The sequence below is a fragment of the Scyliorhinus canicula genome, chromosome 21 (assembly GCF_902713615.1).
Source record: "Scyliorhinus canicula chromosome 21, sScyCan1.1, whole genome shotgun sequence".
NCBI lineage: Eukaryota > Metazoa > Chordata > Chondrichthyes > Carcharhiniformes > Scyliorhinidae > Scyliorhinus > Scyliorhinus canicula.
This window is the reverse complement of record NC_052166.1, coordinates 12,217,390-12,241,838: the sequence shown is the minus strand read 5'-3', so window position 1 is coordinate 12,241,838 and position 24,449 is coordinate 12,217,390. Positions and strand designations below refer to the sequence as shown.

The window sequence follows — 24,449 nt, the reverse complement described above, 5'->3', positions numbered from 1 at the left end:
AGCCCGAACACAACTTTAAAAGTCAAAGTCTGAAGTAAAAGTCTGAAAATGAAATATGAATACAGAACTCTTTTCTAATTCTCTTCCTTTAGAATTAGAATTAGAATTAGAACAGTACAGCACAGAACAGGCCCTTCGGCCCTCGATGTTGTGCCGAGCAATGATCACCCTACTCAAGCTTTACTTCCTTTCTCTCCTCTCTTCTTCTCTACTCTTTCTCTACTCCTTTGTCTCTCTGTCTCTCCATCTCTCTATCTCTTTATCTGTCTACAAAATGGTGGCCAAATCGTCCATGGATATACTATTTCATATCTGTCTTAAGCGATCCGATCACACCCCAATATAATCCTAATTGGTTTGGGTTAGGCTCAAACACATTTGATTTGATAGCAAGCTGTCCATCTATTAATAACAAGGCAACACAGTCTAAAATGTTTCACTCGCATAATCATGGAATGTAATTTACCCTAATCTCAAATGGCGTGAGAATCATGCAATGCTTCGTTCTTATTCCTCGCTGCAATTGATTCAACCCTTGTCCTTGGAAAAATGTAATGTTCTTATCAGACTTCTGTGTTTTGCAAACTCATGACTGAGTTTGGAAATTATATGTTTCTTTCATTTTAAATCTGGGAATTAATATTTATGCTTTAAGCAGCTTTTTACCTATATTAAGTGTATTAAAAAATACCTGGCTTCTACACTTAGTCCTATTTTACCATGCACATCCAAGTAATCCGCAACCTCATCTTTAATATCGGAATCTAAAATCTTACCAATTACCAAAGTCAGGCTAACCAGGGTATAATTTCCCATCTTCTGCCTCCCTCCCTTCTTAAACAGCGGTGTTACATTAGCCACTTTCCAGTCGTCTGGGACCCTACTTGCCTCCAGTGATTCCTGAAAGATCACCATCAATGCTTCCACAACCTCCTCAGCTATCTCTTTTATGACCGTGGGGTGCAATCCATGTGACTTATCCACCTTCAAAACTTTCAGTTTCCCCAGAACCTTCTCCTTAATGATGGCCACTGCACTCACCTCTGCCCCCTAATGAATTGGATGATGGTTTGATAGATTGGATAATGAATTGGATGATGGGCAGATTGATCGGATGAAAGGCTGACTGATTGGATGATAGTTTGATGGAGTAGATGATGATCTGTTGGATTAGATGATGGTCTTTTGGATTGGATGATGTTCTGTTGGATTCGTTGTCGGTCTGATGGATTGGATGATGGATTGGATGATGGTCTGATGGATTGGATCATTGATTGGATGATGGTCTGATGGATTGAATGATGGCCTGTTGGATTGGTTAATGGTCTAATGTATTAAATGATGGTCTGCTGGAATGGTTGATGGTCGGATGGATTCGTTTATGGTTTGATGGATTTGACGATGGATTGGATTATGGTCTGATAGACTGGATCATGGTCTGATGAATTGGATGATGGTTTGATAGATTGGATGATGATCTAATGGTTTGGATGATGGTCTGATGGTTTGGTTGATGGTTTGATGGATTGGATGATGGTCTGTTTAATTGGATCATGGTCTGATGGTTTGGATGATGGCCTGATGGATTGGATGATGGCATGTTGGATTAGATGATGGTCTAGTGGATTGTATGATGGTCTGTTGGATTGGCTAATGGTCTGTTGGATTGGATGATGGTCTGATATTTTGGATGATGGTTTGATGGATTGGTTGATGGTTTGGAAGATGTCTGTTGGATTGGATGATTATCTGGTGGATTGGATGATGGTCTATTGAATTTCATGATGGTCTTTTGGATTGGATGATGGTCTGATGGATTGGATTATGGTTTGATGGATTGAATGGTGGATTGGATGGTGGTTTGATGGATTTGATGATGGTCTGTTCGATTTGATGATGGCCTGTTGAATTAGATCATGGTTTGATGGATTGGATGACCGACTATGGATTGGATGATGATTTGATGGATTGGATGTTGGATTGGACGATGGTCTGATGGCATGGATGATGGTTTGATGGATTGGTTGATGGTTTGGAAGATGTCTGTTGGATTGGATGATTGTCTGGTGGATTGGACGATGGTCTGATGGATTAGATCATGGTTTGATGGATTGGATGGTGGATTGGATGGTGGTCTGTTGGATTTGATGATGGCCTGTTGAATTGGATTATGGTTTGATGGATTGGTTGATGTTCTGATGGATTGGATGATGGATTCGATGATGATCTGATCGATAGGATGATGTTCTGTAGGATTGGATGATGGTCTGATGGATTGGATGATGGTTTGATGGATTGGATGATGGTTTGGTGGATTGGATTATCATCTGATGAATTGCATAATGATCTGATGGATTGGATGATGGATTGGATGTTGGTCTAATGGATTGGATCATCACATCATAGAATCAGAGAATTTACAGTGCAGAAGGAAGCCATTCGAACCATTGAAGCTGCACTGGCCCTTGGGCCTGATAGATTGGATGATGGTCTGATGGATTTGATGATGGTCTGATGGATTGGGTGATGGATTGGATGATGGTCTGATGGATTGGTTGATGGTCAGATGTATTGATTGATGGATCAGATGATGGCTTGATGGATTAGATGATGAATTGGTAGATGGGCTGATGGATCGGATGAAGGGCTGATAATGATCTGTTGGATTAGTTCATGGTTTTTAGGATTGGATGATGGACTGTTGGATTGGATGATGGTCTGCTGGATTTGTTGATGGTCTGATGGATTGGGTGATGGATTGGATGGTGGTCTGGTGGATTGGATCTGGTCTGATGGATTGGATGATGGATTGAATGATGGTCTGATGAATTGGTTGATGGTCCATCAGGATTGGATGTTGGTCTCATGGATTGGATGATGGTCTGGTGGATTGGATGATGGTCTAATGGATTGGATGATGGTTTGATGGATTGGGTGATAGATTGGATGATGATCTGATGGATTGGATGATGGTCTGATGGATTGTATCTGGTCTGATGGATTAGATGATGGATGGATGATGGTCTGATAGATTGGATGATGGTCTGATGGATTGAATGATGGTCTGTTGGATTGGATGATGGTCTGAATGATTGGATGATGGTTTAGATGTTGGTCTGATAGATTGGATGATGGTTTGATGGATTGGGTGATGGATTGGATGATGGCATAATTCATTCATAGAATCATAGGATTTACAGTGCAGAATAATGCCATTCGACCATCGAATCTGCACTGGTCCTTGGAAAAGGCACCCCACTTAAGCCCACCCTCCACCCCATCAATTAATCATGGCCAATCCATCTAACCTGAACATCTTTGGATGGATGTTTGGATGATCATTTAATGGAATGTATGATGGTCAGTTGGATTGGATGATTGTTTGAAGGTTGGTTAATGATCTGATGTATTTGGTGATGGATTGAATGATGGGCTGATGGATTGGATGATGGTCTGATGGATTGGATGAAGAGTGGATGGATTGGATGGCGGATTGGATTGCTTAATGGTCAGTTGTCGGGGTGTGTCTTACTGGAATAGTTAGCCGAATAGAGTTCTGGATAATGGGGTCTGGCTGATTCGTGCCTGGAATGAGATGCTGACAGTGTGGGTTTGAGTTGCGGCGCTGCTTGACCTGGGAGTCTGATAGACAAATCTCCATCGTTGCCGTGTGCTCTTCCCATCATCCATTGTGGTGAGGACTCGGCCCCGCCCTCGGCACAAAGTACCCAATCAGCGCTCTTCACTCTCTTCCTCATTGTTGATGTATCTCCAAGCAACCAGAGTCCATTGTTCTCACAGACCAATCAGATCCTCGAATTGGAAAAACATGGGGCGGTATAAATAGCGCGGGCAGCCACATACGCAACACATTGGCAGTAACTGCGAGTATAGAAGGACATTATGGTAAGAACACGTGATAGAATGTCGCGAGTCGCTGTGTTCCACACAGAGCCATCAACAGAGGTTTGATTGGTCGCGCCTGATTGGTTGGATTTGGTGGCATCTGATTAATGTCGAGGTGGTGGGTGGTGGTCTAATATTTAGGTGTGTGATTGATGGGCGATCTGATAGATTGGTGTGTGATTGATGAGGGATTCTAATTGATGTGGGTGTAATTGTTGGAAGGATTCTGAGTGATGGGTGTGTGAAGGATGGGAGGGTTCTGATTGATGAGGGATTCTAATTGATGGGTGTGCGATTGATGAGAGGCTCCAATTGATGGGTGTGTAATTGTTGGAAGGATTGCTTCACAGCTCCAGGGTCCCAGGTTCGATTCCAGCTTGGGTCACTGTGCGGAGTCTGCACATCCTCCGCGTGTGTGCATGGGTTTCCTCTGGGTGCTCCGGTTTCCTCCCACAGTCCAAAGATGTGGGGATTAATGGGGGGATTGTTGGGTTACGGGTATACGGGTTACGTGGGTTTAAGTAGGGTGATCATTGCTCGGCACAACATCGAGGGCCGAAGGGCCTGTTCTGTGCTGTACTGTTCTATGTTCTATGTTCTATGTGCAGGTTAGGTGGATTGGCCATGATAAATTGCCCTTAGTGTTGGGTGGGGTTATGGGGATAGGGTGGAGGTGTTGACCTTGGGTAGGGTGCTCTTTCCAGGAGCCAGTGCAGACCCGATGGGCCGAATCGCCTCCTTCTGCACTGTTAATTCTATGAGTGATGGATGCTTAATTGGCAGGTGATTCTGATTAATGGGGTATGATTGATGGAGAGATTCTGAATGATGGGTGTGTGATTGATGGGTGGATTCTGATTGATGAGAGTGTGCTTGATGGAGGGATTCTGAGTGATGGGTGTGTGATTGATGGGTGGATACTGATTGATGGGTGTGTGATTGATGGGTGTGTGATTGATGGGTGTGTGATTGATGGGTGGATTCTGAATGATAGGTGTGTGATTGATGGGTAGATTCTGATTGATGGGTTTAGAATTGATGGGGGGATTCTGATTGATGGGTTTATAATTAATGAGTGGATTCTGAATGATGGAGGGATTCTGATTGATGGGTGTGTGATTGATGGGTGGATTCTGAATGATGGGTGGATTCTGAATGATGGGTGTGTGATTGATGGAGGGATTCTGAATGATGGAGGGATTCTGATTGATGGGTGTGTGATTGATGGGTGGATTCTGAATGATGGGTGTGTGATTGATGTAGGGATTTTGAATGATGGGTGTGTGATTGATGGAGGGATTCTGAATGATGGGGAATTCTGATTGATGGGTGTGTGATTGATGGGTGGATTCTGAATGACGGGTGGATTCTGAATGATGGGTGTGTGATTGATGGAGGGATTCTGAATGATGGGGAATTCTGATTGATGGGTGTGTGATTGATGGGTGGATTCTGAATGATGGGTGTGTGATTGATGTAGGGATTTTGAATGATGGGTGTGTGATTGATGGAGGGATTCTGAATGATGGGGAATTCTGATTGATGCGTGTGTGATTGATGGGTGGATTCTGAATGATGGGTGGATTCTGAATGATGGGTGTGTGATTGATGGAGGGATTCTGAATGATGGGGAATTCTGATTGATGGGTGTGTGATTGATGGGCGGATTCTGAATAATGGGTGTGTGATTGATGGGTGGATTCTGATTGGTGGGTGTATGATTCATGGGGGAGATACGGATTCATGGGTGTGTGATTGATGGGTGGATTCTGATTGATGGGTGTGTGATTGATGTAGGGATTCTGAATGATGAGTGTGTGATTGATGGGTGGATTCTGATTGGTGGGTGTATGATTCATGGGGGAGATACGGATTCATGGGTGTGTGATTGATGGGGGATTCTGATTGATGGGTTTGTAATTGATGGGTGGATTCTGAATGATGGGTGTATGATTGATGTAGGGATTCTGAATGATGGGTGTGTGATTGATGTAGGGATTCTGAATGATGGGTGTGTGATTGATGGGTGGATTATGATTGAGAGTGTGCTTGATGGAGGGATTCTGAGTGATGGGTGTCTGATTGATGGATGGAGTCTGAATGATGGGTGTGTGTTTGATGGCTTATTGTCAAGATTATCCAGAGGATTGGGTTAAAGGAATTCCATTTGTACTGTTTGTAATTAGGGATGGATCTAATGAGTCAACCAAATTCAGTCCTTTTGAACAAATTTTTCATCATGAGGTAAGAGGACCACTTAAATTGATTAAGGAAAAATTGGTGAGTGAGCAGTCAGAACGTTCATTATTCGATTATGTGTCAAATTTTAAGGGACGATTAAATAGAGCTGGGGAATTGGCTAGACAACATTTAAAGTTTGCACAACATGTGATGAACCGGTAGCGAACAAAAAAGCAAAAGTTCATAGTTGTGCAAGTGGAGATAAAGTTTCAGTATTGTTACCAGTGTTAGGTGAACCATTAAAAGCAAGTTTTGTGGACCATATCAGATTGAAAGAAAATTAAGTGAGGTGAATTATGTGGTAAGAACACCAGATAGAAGGAAAACTCACCTGAGTGTGTCATGTGAATATGCTTAGAAGGTACTTTGAAAGGGAAGGAGAGCAAACGGAGGAGGTTTTAACGATTCTAACTCAAAGTGAAGAACCGAATCCAGATGACTTTGAATTTGACATCCCTCAAATTAAATTGAGAAATGAGGATGTTCTTAAAAATTGGGATAAATTGTTGAGTTACCTTCCAGAGGAAAAACTGGCCTGAAAGAGTTATTGATATCACATGTGCAAGTTTGTGGAGATAAATTGGGAAGTACTAAAATACATGATGTAGATGTGGGAAATGCTGATCCAATTAAACAACATCCTTATAGACTTAACCATTTAAAATTGGCACAGGCTAACACGGAAATTGAAAATATGCTTTAAAATGGCACAATTGAAGTGGGTTGCAGCCAATGGACCACACCCATAGTCATGGTACCGAAACCAGACAGTACTCAATGGTTGTGTGTGGACTATAGAAAGGTTAATGCAGTTACAAGAACGGACTCTTACCCTATCCCACGTTTAGAGGATTGCATTGAGAAGATGAGACAATCAGCTTTTATTTCCAAAACTGGATTTACCTACAGGTTATTGGCAGGTGCCTTTATCAGAAAGGGTGAAGGAGATTTCAGCTTCTGTGACTCCAGATAGAACATAGAACATAGAACAGTACAGCACAGAACAGGCCCTTCGGCCCTCAATGTTGTGCCGAGCCATGATCACCCTACTCAAACCCACGTATCCACCCTATACCTGTAACCCAACAACCCCCCCCCCTAACCTTACTTTTTATTAGAACACTACGGGCAATTTAGCATGGCCAATCCACCTAACCCGCACATCTTTAGACTGTGGGAGGAAACCGGAGCACCCGGAGGAAACCCACGCACACAGGGGGAGGACGTGCAGACTCCACACAGACAGTGACCCAGCCGGGAATCGAACCTGGGACCCTGGAGCTGTGAAGCATTTATGCTAACCACCATGCTACCCTGCTGCCCCAAATGGTATACACCAATTCAAAGTTATGCCATTTGGCATGAAAAACGCCCCAGCCACATTTCAACGGTTAACTAACAAATTTGTTTCAGGATTACCCAATTGTGCGGTATACATCGATGATCTGGTCATTTTTAGCTAGACATGGAAAGAACATTTGAAGAGAATGGAGTTATTCGATCGACTTCAGGAGGCGGGTTGGTGGTAAACCTAGCCAAAAGTGAATTTGGAAAAGCCCAAGTCACTTTCCTTGACCATACAATGGGACAGGGTCAAATGTTCCCATGAGATGTGCAAACAAAAGTTATTGGGGAGTTTCCAATACCCTCGACACAACGGGAAATAATTTCTTTTCTTGGTATGTGTGGATTTTGCAGGAAATTTGTGCCGGATTTTAGCACTGTGGTTGCTACACTGACGGACTTGCTAAGGAAGCGTAGCAAATTCCAGTGGGCGGCGGAATGTCAACAGGCATTTGATGGCCTGAAGGCTGTGTTAACCACTGCTCCTGTGTTGGCCATCCCAAATTATATGAAACTATTCAAAGTGGCTGTTGATGCAAGTGGCCGTAGGTGTGGTGCTTCTACAAGACGACGACGAAGGACTAGAGGGGCCTGACATTATTTTTCTAAGAAATTAAAAATGCACCAGAAGTAGTATTCAACGATTGAGAAGGAGACTTTGAGATTGGTGCTGGCTTTGCAACATTTTCAAATTTATATTACCAGCAATTCATCTGAAACAATTATATATAACTGATCATAATCCATTGACGTTTTTGCAGCGATTCTGAAATAACAATGCAATTCTGTTTCAATGTAGTTTATTTTTACAACCATTTCATTTAAAAATAATACACGTGGCAGGACGAGAAAACGTGATATCCGATGTTTTGTCATGAATGTGATGAAGAGATGCAGGTTGGGTGGAGGAAGAAGAATTAAAATGGACTATGTTAATTTACCTGTTTGTTTAACAAAACAAAACACGCAAAGTATATTTACCGTCAATGTTGTTTAAAAGAAAGTGAAAAATGAAACCATCTTAAAGTTGATGGGTTTTTTTTTCTTTGGGGGAGGTGTCATGGCAATGTCACTTTAAGAAATGTTTGTCTTCTCAAGTGGCTGCAGTGATGTCATTGTGTGGGCGGAGCTGGGCTCTGGCTCTGCTTTTTACTTTCATTTTGAGCTGGAATCTGTTTTTGGCTGAGTTTTCATTTCGCTTTCAGTTGAAGAACTGCATTCAAACCAAGGAGGTGTATTTTGGCCTCTCTCTCTCTGCATGCTAAAGAATATCTCCAGACCATTTGATGATTTCAGAGTAATACCTGTTTCTGTAAGGAAAGCAAACCTACTGTCCTTGTTCAAAGGGGTCTTTGACTAATGGATGTTGTTAGGAAAGTTACTACTACCTATAGAGTAACGTATTTTGGGGGGCGGGAGTACCAATGTTGATAAGATGTTTACTATGTGTTTATAAAATGTTAACTGGATTCATTGAATAAACATTGTTTTTGTTTAAAAATACTTTAGATGTCTGCGGCATCACACCTGTAAAGTGGGCCCTTGTACTCCCCATAACCAAAATCTATTAAAGGTTGTGGGTCAGGTGAACTCCATGATGTACTTTGGTATTCTCTGAACCCTGGCCCATAAAAGTGATTGATAAAAGGGGTCTGAGTGATCGGTGTGGGATTGATGGGATGTTCAGATTGATGGGCGAGTGATTGATGGGGAATTCTGATTGATGGGAGAGTGAATGATGGAGGGATTCTGATTGATGGGTATGTGAAGGATGGGTGGTTCTGAGTGATGGGTGTGTGATTGATGGGGGGGGGTTTCTGATTGATGGGTGTATGATTGAATCGGAATTCTGATTGTTAGATGTGTGAATGATGTGGGGTTCTGAGTGATGGGTGTATGATTGATGGGAGCGTTCTGCTTGATGGAGGGATTCTGAGTGATGGGATTGTGATTGATGGAAGGATTCTGATTGATGGGTGTATGATTGATGGGAGCGTTCTGATTGATGAAGGGATTCTGAGTGATGGGATTGTGATTAATGGAAGGATTCTGAGTGATGGGATTGTGATTGATGGAGGGATTCTGAGTGATGGGATTGTGATTGATGGAAGGATTCTGAGTGATGGGTGTATGATTGATGGGAGCGTTCTGATTGATGGAGGGATTCTGAGTGATGGGATTGTGATTAATGGAAGGCTTCTGAGTGATGGGATTGTGATTGATGGAGGGATTCTGAGTGATGGGATTGTGATTGATGGAAGGATTCTGAGTGATGGGTGTATGATTGATGGGAGCGTTCTGATTGATGGAGGGATTCTGAGTGATGGGATTGTGATTGATGGAAGGATTCTGATTGATGGGTGTATGAATGATGGGAGGGTTCTGATTGAAGGGTGCGTGATTGATGGTGTATTCTTATTGATGGGTCTGTGATTGATGGAGTGATTCTGATTAATCGGTGGAGGGATTCTGAATGATGGGTTTGGGATTGATGGAGGCAATCTGATTGATGGGTGTCTGATTGCTGCGGGATTCTGTTTGATGGGTGTGTGATTGATGGACGGTCTGATTAATTGATGTGTGATTGATTTTTTTACAATAGAAATTTAGAGTACCCAATTATTATTATTTTATTCACATGAAGGGGCAATTTAGCGTGGTGAGTCCACCTAACCTGCACATCTTTGGGTTGTGGGGGTGAAACCCACGCAGACATGGGGAGAATGTGCAAACTCCACACGGACAGTGACCCAGGGCCAGGATTTGAACCCGGGTCCTCAGCATCATAGTGCCAGTGCTAACCATTCTGCCACGTGCGGCCCCGGGTGTGTGATTAGTGGGGAGATTCTGATTGATGGGTTTGTATATGATTGATGGTGGGATTCTGATTGCTGGGGGTGTGATTGAGGGGGTGGTTAGAACAAAGAATAAAGAAAATTACAGCACAGGAACAGGCCCTTCGGCCCTCCCAGCCTGCGCCGATCCAGATCCTTTATCTAAACCTGTCTCCTATTTTCCAAGGTCTACTTCCCTCTGTTCCCGCCCATTCATATACCTGTCTAGATGCTTCTTAAATGATGCTATCATGCCCGCCTCTACCACCTCTGCTGGTAAAGCGTTCGAGGCACCCACCATCCTCTGCGTAAAAAAACTTTCCACGCACATCACCCTCTCCCCCTCTCACCTTCAAATCGTGACCCCTTGTAACTGACACCCCCACTCTTGGGAAAAGCTTGTTGCTGTCCACCCTGTCCATACCTCTCATAATTTTGATGACCTCAATCAGGTCCCCCCCTCAACCTCCGTCTTTCCAACGAAAACAATCCTAATCTACTCAACCTTTCTTCATAGCTAGCACCCTCCATACCAGGCAACATCCTGGTGAACCTCCTCTGCACCCTCTCCAAGGCATCCACATCCTTCTGGTAATGTGGCGACCAGAACTGCACGCACTATTCCAAATGTGGCCGAACCAAAGTCCTATACAACTGTAACATGACCTGCCAACTCTTGTACTCAATACCCCGTCCGATGAGGCAAGCATGCTGTATGCCTTCTTGACCACTCTATCAACCTGCGTTACCACCTTCAGGGTACAATGGACCTGAACTCCCAGATCTCTCTGCACATCCATTTTCCCCAAGACCCTTCCATTGACCATATAGTCCGCTCTTGAATTTGATCTTCCAAAGTGCATCACCTCGCATTTGCCTGGATTGAACTCCATCTGCCATTTCTCTGCCCAACTCTCCAATCTATCTATATTTTGTTGTATTCTCTGACAGTCCTCCTCGCTATCTGCAACTCCACCAATCTTAGTATCATCTGCAAACTTGCGAATCAGACCACCTATACCTTCCTCCAGGTCATTTATGTAGATCACAAACAACAGTGGTCCGAGCACGGATCCCTGTGGAACACCACTAGTCACCCTTCTCCATTTTGAGACACTCCCTTCCACCACTACTCTCTGTCTCCTGTTGCCAGCATTTTTTATCCATCTTTATCCATCTAGCTAGTGCACCCTGAACCCCATATGACTTTACTTTTTCCATCAACCTGCCATGGGAAACCTTATCAAACGCCTTACTAAAGTCCATGCATACGACATCTACAGCCCTTCCCTCATCAATTAACTTTGTCACTTCCTCAAAGAATTCTATTAGGTTTGTAAGACATGACCTTCCCTGCACAAAACCATGCTGCCTATCACTGATAAGTCTATTTTCTTCCAGATGTGAATAGATCCTATCCCTCAGTATCTTCTCCAACAGTTTGCCTACCACTGACGTCAAGCTCACAGGTCTATAATTCCCTGGATTATCCCTGCTACCCTTCTTAAACAAAGGGTAACAAATTAGCAATTCTCCAGTCCTCCGGGACCTCACCCATGCTCAAGGATGCTGCAAAGATATCTGTTAAGGCCCCAGCTAGTTCGACCCTCGCTTCCCTCAGTAACCTGGGATAGATCCCATCCAGTCCTGGGGACTTGTCTACCTTAATGTCTTTTAGAATACCCAAAACTTCCCCCTTCCGTATGACAACTTGACCGAGAGTATTTAAACATCCATCCCTAGCCTCAACATCCGTCTTGTCCCTCTCCTTTGTGAATACCGATGCAAAGTACTCATTAAGAATCTCACCCATTTCCTCCGAGTCCACGCATAAATTCCCTCTTTTGTCTTTAAGTGGGCCAATCCTTTCTCTAGTTACCCTCTTGCTCCTTACATACGAATAAAATGCTTTGGGATTTTCCTTAACCCTGTTAGCCAAAGATATTTCATGACCCCTTTTAGCCCTCTTTTTTGCGCGTTTGAGATTCGTTCTACTTTCCCGATATTCCTCCAAAGCTTCATCAGTTTTGAGTTGCCTCGATCCTATGTATGCTTCCTTTTTCATCTTAGCTAGTCTCACAATTTCACCCGTCATCCATGGTTCCCTAATCTTGCCATTTCTATCTTTCATTTTCACAGGAACATGTCTATCCTGCACTCTAATCAACCTTTCCTTAAAAGACTTCCACATTTCAAATGTGGATTTACCCTTAAACAGCTGCTCCCAATCCACATTCCCTAGCTCCTGCCGAATTTTGTTTTACTCTGCCTTTCCCCAATTTAGCACTCTTCCTTTCGGACCCCTCTTGTCCTTGTCCATGAGTATTCTAAAACTTACGGAATTGTGATCGCTATTCCCAAAGTAATCACCGACTGAAACATCAACCACCTGGCCGGGATCATTCCCCAATACCAGGTCCAGTATGGCCCCTTCCCGAGTTGGACTATTTACATACTGCTCTAAAAAACTCTCCTGGATGCTCCTTACAAACTCTGCTCCATCTACGCCTCCAACACTACACAAATCCCATTCAATGTTGGGGAAGTTAAAATCTCCCATCACAACCACCCTATTGCTCCTACATTTTTCTATAATCTGTCTGCATATTTGTACCTCTACCTCATGCTCGCTTTTGGGAGGCCTGTAGTAAAGTCCCAACAATATTACTGCACCCTTCCTATTTCTCAGCTCCACCCATATTGCCTCAGTGCTCGAATCCTCCATCATGCCCTCCTTAATCACAGCTGTGATATCATCTCTGATGAGTAATGCAACTCCTCCACCTCTCTATCCCTCCTGAAGCATCTATACCCTGGGATATTCAGTTGCCAGTCCTGCCCTTCCCTCAACCAAGTCTCAGTAATACCAATAGCATCATATTCCCAGGTACTGATCCAAGCCCTAAGTTCATCTGCCTTACCTGCTACACTTCTCGCATTAAAACAAATGCACCTCAGACCACCTTGCGTTCATCATCTCTTCCCTGTCTACTCTTCCCCTTAGTTTGAGTGCTAATTGAGTTTATTGTCTCGTACCTGCTTCTTTACTGACCTCTAACTTCCTAATCTGGTTCCCAGCCCCCTGCCACTTTAGTTTAAAACCTCCCCAACAGTGTTAGCAAAAGCACCCCCTAGTTACTGAGTGATGGATGTGTGATTGATGGTGGGATTCTGATTGATGGCTGTGTGATTGGGGGGGATTTTAAGTGATGTGTGTGTGGTTGATATGAGGGTTATGATTGATGGGTCTTGATTAGAACATAGAACAGTACAGCACAGAACAGGCCCTTCAGCCCTCGATGTTGTGCCGAACAATGATCACCCTACTTAAACCCACATAACCCGTAGACCCATAACCCAACAATCCCCCCATTAACCTTACACTACGGGCAATTTAGCATGGCCAATCCACCTAACCCGCACATCTTTGGACTGTGGGAGGAAACCGGAGCACCCGGAGGAAACCCACGCACACACGGGGAGGACGTGCAGACTCCACACAGACAGTGACCGAGCCGGGAATCGAACCTGGGACCCTGGAGCTGTGAAGCATTGATGCTAACCACCATGCTACCGTGAGGCCCCTTACGATTGATTGAAGGATTCTGATTGATGTGTGGATGATTGATTTCAAAAAAATATAAATTTAGTCCCAGTGTCCAGATAACAGTCCCAGTGCTATCCACTGCACCACATGCTGCCCAGGTGGGGGTTATGATTGATAGGTGTGTGATTGAAGGGGTCTTCTGATTGATGGGTGTGTGATTGAAGGGGGCTTCTGATCAATGGTAGTGTGATTGATGGGAGAATTCTAATTCATGGGCGTGTGATTGATGGGGTCTTCTGAGTGATTGGTGTGTGATTCATGTGGTGGGGGTTATGATTGATGGTTGTCTGATAAATGGAGGCTTCTGATTGATGGGAGCGTGATTGATGGGGGGACTCTGAGTGATGGGTTTGTGATTGATAGAGGGATTCTGATTGATGAAAAATGAATGAAAATTGCTTATTGCCACAAGTAGGCTTCAAATGAAGTTACTGTGAAAAGCCCCTGGTCGCCACATTCCGGCACCTGTTTGGGGAGGCTGGTACAGGATATGTGATTGGTGGGGGGTTTTGATTGCTTTGGGGTTTTGATTGCTGGGTGTATGATTGATGGAGAGTTCTGAGTGATGGGTGTCAGCTTGATGGGAGGGGTCTCATTGATGAATGTATGATTGATGGAGGGTTCTGCGTGATGGGTTTGTGATTGATGGGACGGGCCTGATTTTTAGGTGTGTGATTGATGAAGGGCTCTGAGTGATGGGTGTGTGATTGATGGGGAGATTCTGATTGATGGGTGTGTGACTGATGGGGGGGATTCTGATTGATGGGAGCATGATTGATGGGGGGATTCTGAGTGATGGGTGTGTGATTAATGGATGGATTCTGATTGATGGTTGTGTCATTGATGGACGGACTCTGAGTGGGTGAATGATTGATGCAGGGATTCTGATTGATGTGTGTGTGTGACGGGAGGGATTCTGATTGATGGGAGTGTGCTTGATGGAGTGGGGGATTCTGAGTGATGGGTGAGTGATTCATGTGGTGGGGGCTAAGATTGATGGTTGTGTGATTGATGGGGGTGTTCTGATTGATGGGAGTGTGATTGATATGGGGATTCTGATTGATGGCTGTGTCATTGATGGGGGGATTCTCATTGACGATGTGTGATTGATGGATGTGTTATGGATGGAGGGACTCAGTGGTGGGTTGGCGATTGATGGAGGGATTCTGATTGATGGGTGTGTCATTAATGGGGGGTTCTGATTTATGGGTATGTGATTGATGGGAGGGTTCAGATTGATGGATGTGTGACTGATGGAGAGATACTGATGGGTGCGTGATTGGGGGTTATATTGATGGGTGTGTGATGGATGGGATGGGGTTATAATTTATGCATGTGTGACCTTTTCATTAGTGTGTGATTGATGGGCGGGGTAGTCTGATTGATGGGTTTGCGAATGATGGAGGGATTCTCAGTGATGGGTGTGTGATTGATGGGGGGAGTCTGATTGATGGTCTTGTCATTGATGGAGAGATTCTGATTGATACACGTGTGCTTGATTTGGGGATTCCGATTGATGTGGACTGCACCACTGGGCCTACTCGGAGCCATTGGCAATGCCGGTACCAAAACCCTCAAACTAGACCCCTTACAAGATTCCTCCTCCATCCTAACCCACTCTACCCCTTCTCCTTCCCACCACCACCGCATGGGATTTCTGATTGATAGGGGTGATTCTGAATGATGGGTGTGTGATTGATGGGTGTGTGATTGATGGAAGTGGTCTGATTGATGGGTGTGTGATTGATGGGTGGGGGCATTCTGATTGATGGGTGTGTGATTGATGGGAGGGTTCTGATTGATGGGTCTGTGATTGATGGGAGGGTTCTGATTGATGGGTGTGTGATTGATGGGAGGGTTCTGATTGATGGGTGTGTGATTGCTGGGGGGATTCTGAATGATGGGGAGGGGTTGTGATTGATGAGCTGGGAGAGGTAACACCTCAGGGAGGAATCGCAATCGATGAGGGTTTGGCGTTTCTTGCTCCTAATAGGTGAAAGGGAACTAGACCCATTAAGCACTGAGGATCAGAAAGAACAGGAATTCCAGGGATAAAGGATCCAGATAAAATAGGGATTGGCGGAATACAGTAGAAGAATGTTTGCTGCCTCTCAGCCCCTTCTCTATCTATCACCATTCTAAATGTGTAAAGTATTATTCCCCATCCTGCAGGAATAATCAATGGTCTTCTCTCTTTAGCGTGAGTGTATTTCAATCCATGTTGGCCAGGCTGGTGTACAGATCGGGAACGCTTGCTGGGAGCTGTATTGTCTGGAGCATGGCATCCAGCCGGATGGGCAGATGCCCAGTGACAAGACCATCGGAGGTGGTGACGATTCCTTCAATACCTTCTTCAGTGAGACAGGGGCGGGGAAACATGTTCCCCGGGCCGTGTTCATAGATCTGGAGCCCACTGTGATTGGTAAGAGGAGAGATTGTTGCTGAGTTGGTCAGTCAGTGTTTCACTAAACTCATTGTAATATTTCCTTCAGCCTCTGTGTCCGCTTTTGTCAAAATTACTGTTCCCTGTCCTCAGATGAGGTCCGGACCGGCACCTACCGACAGCTCTTTCACCCTGAGCAGCTCATCACCGGTAAGGAGGATGCGGCGAATAACTACGCCCGGGGCCATTGCTCGGTGGGCAAGGAGATTGTGGATCTGGTTCTGGATCGTGTCCGGAAGGTGGTAAGTTCTCATTTTGGTGTTCTGTATTCCTGTCTCGTATTCCTGCTCCCATTCGCTGAGAAAGGAGTTGGCAGTGATTTCATTACCCTGAGCTTCAGGAAGAGTCACCCCCCCCATAAAGAAGACTCGCGGATGTTTCCCTGTTGCTGCCTCTCAATGTCTCCACACAATGGATCCTCCTTTTATATTCTCCCCCTCTCCACTCTTGCTTTGCATTCTGTCAGTGAGATGTAGATATTTCCTTGGGGAACATAAAGAGCGAACACATTGCTGTGGGTCTGAAGTCACATTTCGTTTTCAGAGCTGGATAGCTGCAGTCACAGCCAGAAGGTGTATGAGTCTCTCTCTCTGTAGTCTAAAGAATGTAAATCGATCCTTTGGTGATTTAAAACTAATAACTGCTCTCAGTAGTGACTTTAACCTGATGTGCTTCTGTTAAAGGTTATGTTTTTAAGTCTAATGGATGTTAAAAGGAAAACTTAAAGGATTACCTAGTGTTGTAGTCTTTGGGGGTTGTATTTGAATTAATGGTTGCTAATATGTTCACTATGTTTTAAAAAGGTTAACTTGAGTTCATAGAATAAACATTGTTTTGCTTTAAAAAATACTTTTCCATTTCTGCTGTACCACTCCTGTAGAGTGGGCCATGTGCTCCCCATACCACAAAATATTAAAAGTTGTGGGTCAGGTGAACTCCATGATACTCTTTGGGGTTCTCTAAACCCTGGCCCATAACATTACACACGCTATTCCAAATGCGGTCTCACCAAAATCCCATACCAAGACCTCTTGTGCTCCAACCCTCTTGCAAAAAATGGCAACATGCTGCTTGTCTTCCTCATTGCTCATTTGCAAACCTCTTGCATTCCTTGTATGAGATCATCAACACTTGCAACTTTCACAACTTTGAACAAAAATTTGCTTTTTTATCCTTGCGATCAAAGTGAATAATTTCACATTTGTAAAGTAATGTGAACTCTCATGTCTGATCATCTCCTCTGCTGGTGCACTCCATTATCTTGGCTTGATTTCCATTGTCTAAAGAGCCCAAGTCTCAGTGAGGCCTGGAAACACTCACTGGGAATTTGTTGTTCCTTAATTTTATCCCCCCAAAGTATCGCTCCAGACCCCAGCTCCAAACTGCTCAATCCATGTTCCACTACCACGTTCAGAACTTTTCCTCTTGTGCAGAATTTGTATCCAAACACATGTGAAGAGATCACATTCGCTGTTTCCTGGTTAATGTGTTTTCTGTGTTCTTTTCCCACAGGCTGACCTGTGCACAGGGCTGCAGGGTTTCCTCATCTTCCACAGTTTTGGGGGTGGCACGGGCTCGGGTTTTACTTCCCTCCTGATGGAGAGACTGTCTGTCGACTATGGCAAGAAATCCAAGCTGGAATTTTCCGTTTACCCCGCTCCCCAGATTTCCACCGCGGTGGTTGAGCCATATAACTCTGTGCTGGTCACCCACTGCACCCTCGAGCACTCTGACTGTGCCTTCATGGTGGACAATGAGGCTATTTACGATGTCTGTCGGCGTAACCTTGACATTGAGAGACCGACTTACACAAACCTCAACCGTCTCATTGGACAGGTAGTGTCGTCCATCACGGCCTCACTCCGGTTCGACGGTGCCCTCAATGTGGACTTGACTGAGTTTCAAACCAACCTGGTCCCCTATCCTCGCATTCACTTCCCTCTGGCAACCTTCGCCCCTCTTATATCAGCTGAGAAAGCTTACCACGAGCAACTCTCGGTGCCAGAGATCACCAACTCCTGCTTTGAACCAGCCAACCAGATGGTGAAGTGTGACCCCCGCCAGGGCAAGTACATGGCCTGCTGCATGCTGTACAGAGGAGATGTGGTGCCCAAGGATGTAAATGCCGCCATCGCCACCATCAAGAGCAAGCGCTCGATCCAATTTGTTGATTGGTGCCCGACTGGATTCAAGGTAAGTGTGGGTTTAGTGTTCAATTCATGGAGATGTGGGAACAAATGGGAATTTTTCTCCATTGCTGAGAAATTGAAGCTAAGTGGGAATTTGAGACTGCGTGGAGGAGGTGATTTTTAATCCCTTGATTTGTTACACACAAATTTCCGGTGAGTGGCCTTGCCCTGCTGCAGGTGACAAGCCCTTCATATCGGGAGGAGAGCTAAACGGGAGAAATCCGGAGTGCAGTCTGAGAAGGTAAGTGGTTCTCTATATATCAGGTGACTCGTGTCCTTAACTCTTTAAATCCTAGGCTCACTGGAGTAGATTCTGAGCTACATTTTGTAAGGTAAGAGTTTTGTTTTGTGTTTTTTTTTTCTTCTCACACTTACCAGAGTGTAGCAAGCCAGCAGGTAAGTGATTGGTTCGTGACTGGTATGTAGTTTTTCCTTTCATTTTTCGCTTGGCATTGTTGTTGTAAGCTAACTTAAGGGTTTAGACATGGAGGGAGATCCTAAACCTGTGGGACTTCAGGGACCCGCCTACTGTCCTTGGCTCCTTCAGATGCAAGAAGTGTGTACAGCTGCAGCTCCTGTTAGACTGCTTGACGGCTCTGGAGCTGCCGATGGACTCACATCGGAGCATCCATGATACTGAGGGAGTAGTGCATCACATGTTTTGCGAGTTGGTCACACCGCAGATAAAGAGTACTGAGGGAGATAGGAAATAGGTGACCACCAGACAGAGGAAGAGTAGGAAAGCAGTTCAGGAGTCTCCTGCGGGCATCTCCCTCCAAAACAGGTATACCGTTTTGTATACTGTTGAGGGATATGGCTCACCAGGGGAAGGCAGCAGTAGCCAGGTTCATGGCATTGTGGCTGGTTATGCTGCACAGGAGGGCAGAAAAAGAGTGGTTGAGCTACAGTGATAGGGGATTTGATTGTAAGCTGATGCAAACGAGCCTTTAGGAAGGTATTTTGCCTCCCGGGTGCAAGGTTCCTGGATGTTTCAGTGCGGCTACAGAACATTCTAAAGGGTGAGGGTGTACATATAGGCACCAACTGTAATGGTAAAAAACGGGATGAGGTCCTCCATACCGAATTTAGCGAGTTAGGCGATAAACTAAAAAGTAGGACCTCAAAGGTCGTAATCTCAGGATTGCTACCAGTGCCAGGAGCTAGTCAGAGTAGGAATGACAGGATAGGCAGGATGAATGTATGGCTTGAGTAATGGTGCAGGAGGGAGAGATTCAGATTTTTGGTACATTGGAACCAGTTCTGGAGGAGGTGGGACCAGTAGAAACTGGGCGGTCTACACCTGGGCAGGACTGAAACTAATGTCCTTTGGGGGGTTGTTTGCTAGCGCTGTTGGTAGGGTATAAACTAATGTGGCAGGGGGATGGGAACTAATGTAGGAAGTCAGAGGGTAGTAAAGAGGGGACAGAAACAAAAGCTAGTAAGGAGAAAAGTGGAAGGAAGAGAAACAGATTGAACTGCCTAGTATGGCGGGGGGTGGGAAACAAAGCAGTAGGTCAGCGTGAGAAATAACTGAGGGAGAGCTACAGACTAAGGCCAGTAAGATTAAGAGGAAGAGCAGGCATGGACCGATGGGCTGAAGTGCTTTAATTTCAATGCAAGGAGTATTTCAGGTAAAACAGGTGAATTTAGAGCTTGGATTAGAATGTGGAATTATGATGTTGCTATTACAGAAACTTGGTTGAAAGAGGGACAGGATTGGCAACTAAACATTCCAGGAGTTAGATGTTTCAGGCAGGATAGAGGGGGATGCAAAAGGGATGGGCGAGTTGCATTATTGATTAACAAGAATATCACAGCTGTGCTGAGGGAGGACACATTGGAGGGTTCAGGCAGCAAGGCAATATAGGTAGAGCTCAGGAATAGAATGGATGCTGTCACAGTTGGGGTTTACTACAGACCTAACAGCCAACGGGAGATAGAGGAGCAGATATGCAGACAGATCGTGGAAAGATGCATAAACAATGGGGTTGTCATGGTGGGTGATTTTAACTTTCCCTATATTGACTGGGACACACTTACTGCTTGAGGCATGGATGGAGCAGAATTTGTACGGAGCATCCAGGATGGTTTCTTGAAACAATATGTAAATAGCCAAACTTGGGAAGGGGCCATATTAGACCTGGTGCTGGGAAATGAGCCCGGCCAAGTGATCAAACTTTCAGTAGGAGATCATTTTGGGAACAGTGATCAAAATTCAAGCTGTTTATGGAAAAGGAGAAGTGTGTTAGAGGTTCAATTCCCCACTGGATCACTGTCTATGCGGAGTCTGCATGGTCTCCCTGTGTTTGCGTGGGTTTCCTCCGGGTGCTCCGGTTTCTTCCCACAGTCCAAAGACGTGCAGATTAGGTGAATTGGCTATGATAAATTGCCCTTAGTGTCCAAAAAAAAGAAAGGTTAGGAGGAGTTATTGGGTTACGGGGATAGCGTGGAAGTGAGGCCTTAAGTGGGTCAGTACAGACTCGATGGGCTGAATTGTCTTCTTCTGCACTCTATGTTATATATTCTGAGTCATGTTGATATTAATAAAGAGGAGGTGTTGGGCATCTTAAAAAGCATTAAAGTGGGTAAGTCCCCGGGGCCTGATGGGATCTACCCCAGAATACTGTGGGAAGCAAGGGAGGAAATTGACAATAATCTTTGTATCCTCGTTGGCTACAGGTAAAGTTCCAGAGGACTGGAGAGTAGTCAATGTTGCGTCATTGTTTAAAAAAGGCAGCAAGGATAATCCAGGAAATTATAGGCCGGTGAGTCTTGGGTCAGTGGTAGAGAAATTATTGGAAAAGATTCTTAGAGACAGGATTTAATCACACTTGGAAACAAATGGACTTATTTGTGATGGACACCATGGTTTTGTGAAAGGGAGGTCGTGTCTCACTAATTTGATCGAGTTTTTCGAGGAAGTGACAAAGATGACAGATGAGGGAAAGGCAGTAGATGTTATGTACATGGACTTCAGTAAAGCCTTTGATAAGGTACCTCATGGTAGACTGGTACATAAGGTGAAGTCACATGGGATCAGAAGGTGCTGGCAAGTTGGATAGAGAACTGGATTGGGAACAGAAGACTGAGGGTAGCAGTAGAAGGGTGTTTTTCTGAATGGAAGGCTGTGACTAGAAGCTTTCCACGGGATCAGTTCTGGGACCTTTGTTGTTCGTGGTGTATATAAATGATTTGGAAGAAAATGTAGCTGGGCTGATTAGTATGTTCGTAGATGACACAAAAATTTGGTGGAGTTGCAGATAGTGAAGAGGATTGTCAGAGGATACGGCAGGATATAAACTAGGTGGAGTCTTGGGTGGAGAAATGGCAGATGGAGTTTAATCCGGATAAGTATGAGGTAATGCACTTTGGAAGGTCCAATTCATGTAAGAATTACACAATAAATGGTAGAACTCTTGTGAGTACTGACAGGCAGAGAGTTCTGGGTGTGCATGTCCACCGATCACTGAAAGTGGCAACGCATGTGGATAAGGTGGTCAGGAAGGCATAAGGCATTTTGGCCTTCATCGGTCGAGGCATTGAATATAAAAATTGACAAGTCATGTTGCAGCTGTACAGACCTTAGTTAGGCCTCATTTAGAATATTATGTACAATTCTGGTCACCACACAAGGATGTGGATGCTTTGGAGAGGGTACAGAAGTGGTTTACTAGGAAGTTGCCTGGTATGAGGAGAGGTTAGATAAACTCGGTCTGTTCTCACTGGAGTGATGGAGGTGAGATAGAGGTCTACATGATTATGAGTGGCATGGACAGAGTGGATAGTCAGATGCTCTTTCCTAGTGTAGGAGAGTCAAGTACTAGGGGACATAGGTTTAAAGTGCGTGGGAAAAGTTTAGAACTGATGGGCGAGGCAAGTTTTTTTTTTACAACAGGTGGTAAATATATGGAACGGGCTGCATGTGGAGGTGGTGGGAGCAGGTACAATCGTGGCATTTAAGTGGCACCTGGACAAATATATGAATAGGGTGGGAATGGCAGGACATGGACTCCGTAAGTGCAGACTGTCTTAGTTTAGGCAGGTACCATGGTCGGCGCAGGCTTGGAGGGCCAAAGGGCTGTGCTGTATTGTTCTTTGTTCTTTATTCAGGTTCAGTAATGGAACAGATTCCCCTACATACATTCCTGATCCATTGAGAATCTCCTCTGTTTATTCCAGTAGAATCCCCTCAGCTTTTGTGAATTGTTCCAGGTGAATTTCTGCTCCATATAAGGACAAATATTACAGAGTCTTCTGTCAGAACTGTGGCTTTGTATGTGGTACTGTACTTAAATCTGACCTGGGGTATAATAACTAACCCATATTCATCCCAGTATATTCTGACAGTGAATCAATACTGGTTCATGCAATGGGCACAAGATATTCCATCAAAGTTTTAACTCTATGCCCATAATAAACCCGTACAGTGAAGCCTACAAGCTCGGTGTGATTGTAATTGGCAATTGTTTTGGGTCCAAAGTCTGACAGAGGAGGAGGTGTGTACAGATAATGGAGCTGCTTGTGTTGGTCAGCAGCTCTGATTCTGGGTTGGGTGGATTGGTTCTAGCGAATAACACAACTTGCAGTAATTGGTGACAAAAAAAAAAAAAAAAAAAAAAAAAAGAACTGTGGCTTTGTAACTGGGTGAAGACCCAATGAATATGTAGAGCTGGGTTTTTGTTCAGTGGAAGACATTTCCTCTTTCATAAATGTATCTTGCTGAGAAATAATGACTCCCTGATGCTGAAGGAACTGTATAAATAAACAAATTCCTTCTTCCTACAGGTTGGCATCAACTACCAGCCCCCAACGGTGGTACCAGGGGGTGATCTGGCAAAGGTACAAAGGGCCCTCTGTATGCTGAGCAACACCACTGCCATTGCTTTCGCTTGGACCCGCCTCAACATCAAATTTGATAAGATGTACGCCAAGCGGGCCTTTGTCCACTGGTATGTGGGGGAGGGACTGGAGGAAGGGGAGTTCCAGGATGCACGAGAAGACCTGGCCTCACTCGAGAAGGATTATGAAGAAGTGGGAGTTGATTCTTCCTATCTGGACAGAAAGGCAGAGGAGGAGGAGGAATAATAATTATTAAATCAGAATTTTTAAAAAAGGGTTTAACTAAATTTAAATATGACACACAACATCTTATTAATTATAAAGTCAAAGTGTTTGACTTAATTTAATATCTCTTGTTAATTATTGAGAAAATAAATTTATTTGAAAATTATTTTGGAATTGGCCTTTTTAAAACCTCAAAATGCACCAGAGATGGCCAAATAGGTGGCAAATGCAATCTAAGATGGATCAATGTGAAGTTATCTGAAGTTCGGATGGAAAAACAGAACTGCAAATAATTTTTTCAATGGCGATAGATTGGGAAATGTTAATGTACAAAGGGGAAGTGAGTGTCCTTGGATACCAGTCATTGAAATCAAACATGTTGAACACCACTTGGAGGAAGCACTGTGGATGGCGAGGGCACAGAACATTCTCCGGGTAGGGGACTTCAATGTCCATCAAGAGTGGCTCGGTAGTACCACCACAGATCGAGCTGGCTGGGTCCTAAAGGACACAGCTGCTAGACTGGGAATGCAGCAGGTGGTGAGCGAACCAACAGTAGGCAAAAACACAATAATAATAATAATCATCTTTATTGTCACAAGTAGGCTTACATGAACACTGCAATGAAGTTACTGCGAAAAGCCCTTAGTCGCCACATTCCAGCGCCTGTTCGGGTACACAGAGGGAGAATTCAGAATGCCCAAATTACCTAACAGCACGTCTTTCGGGATTTGAGAGAGGAAACGGGAGCACCCGGAGGAAACCCACGCAGACAGGAAGAGAACATGTGGACTCCGCATAGACAGTGACCCAAACCGGGA

General features: G+C 44.5%; 1 protein-coding gene across 1 annotated transcript; it reads left to right on the top strand.

The window, feature by feature from the left end:
• The first annotated feature begins 3,867 nt into the window (after positions 1 to 3,867).
• LOC119955720 (tubulin alpha-3 chain-like) lies at positions 3,868 to 23,794 on the top strand. The gene is made up of 5 exons (XM_038782220.1): positions 3,868 to 3,906; positions 16,132 to 16,354; positions 16,469 to 16,617; positions 17,888 to 18,568; positions 23,350 to 23,794. The coding sequence occupies exons 1-5, from the start codon at positions 3,904 to 3,906 to the stop codon at positions 23,647 to 23,649; spliced, it is 1,356 nt and encodes a 451-aa protein (XP_038638148.1). The 5' UTR covers positions 3,868 to 3,903; the 3' UTR covers positions 23,650 to 23,794.
• Positions 23,795 to 24,449: the final 655 nt, after the last annotated feature.

What these genes read in the sequence shown, in the direction of transcription:
- LOC119955720 (XM_038782220.1), top strand. An exon ending in TGGATCGTGTCCGGAAGGTG is followed by an intron (nt 16,618 to 17,887) that starts GTAAGTTCTCAT and finishes CTTTTCCCACAG; the next exon opens with GCTGACCTGTGCACAGGGCT. An exon ending in GGTGCCCGACTGGATTCAAG is followed by an intron (nt 18,569 to 23,349) that starts GTAAGTGTGGGT and finishes TTCTTCCTACAG; the next exon opens with GTTGGCATCAACTACCAGCC.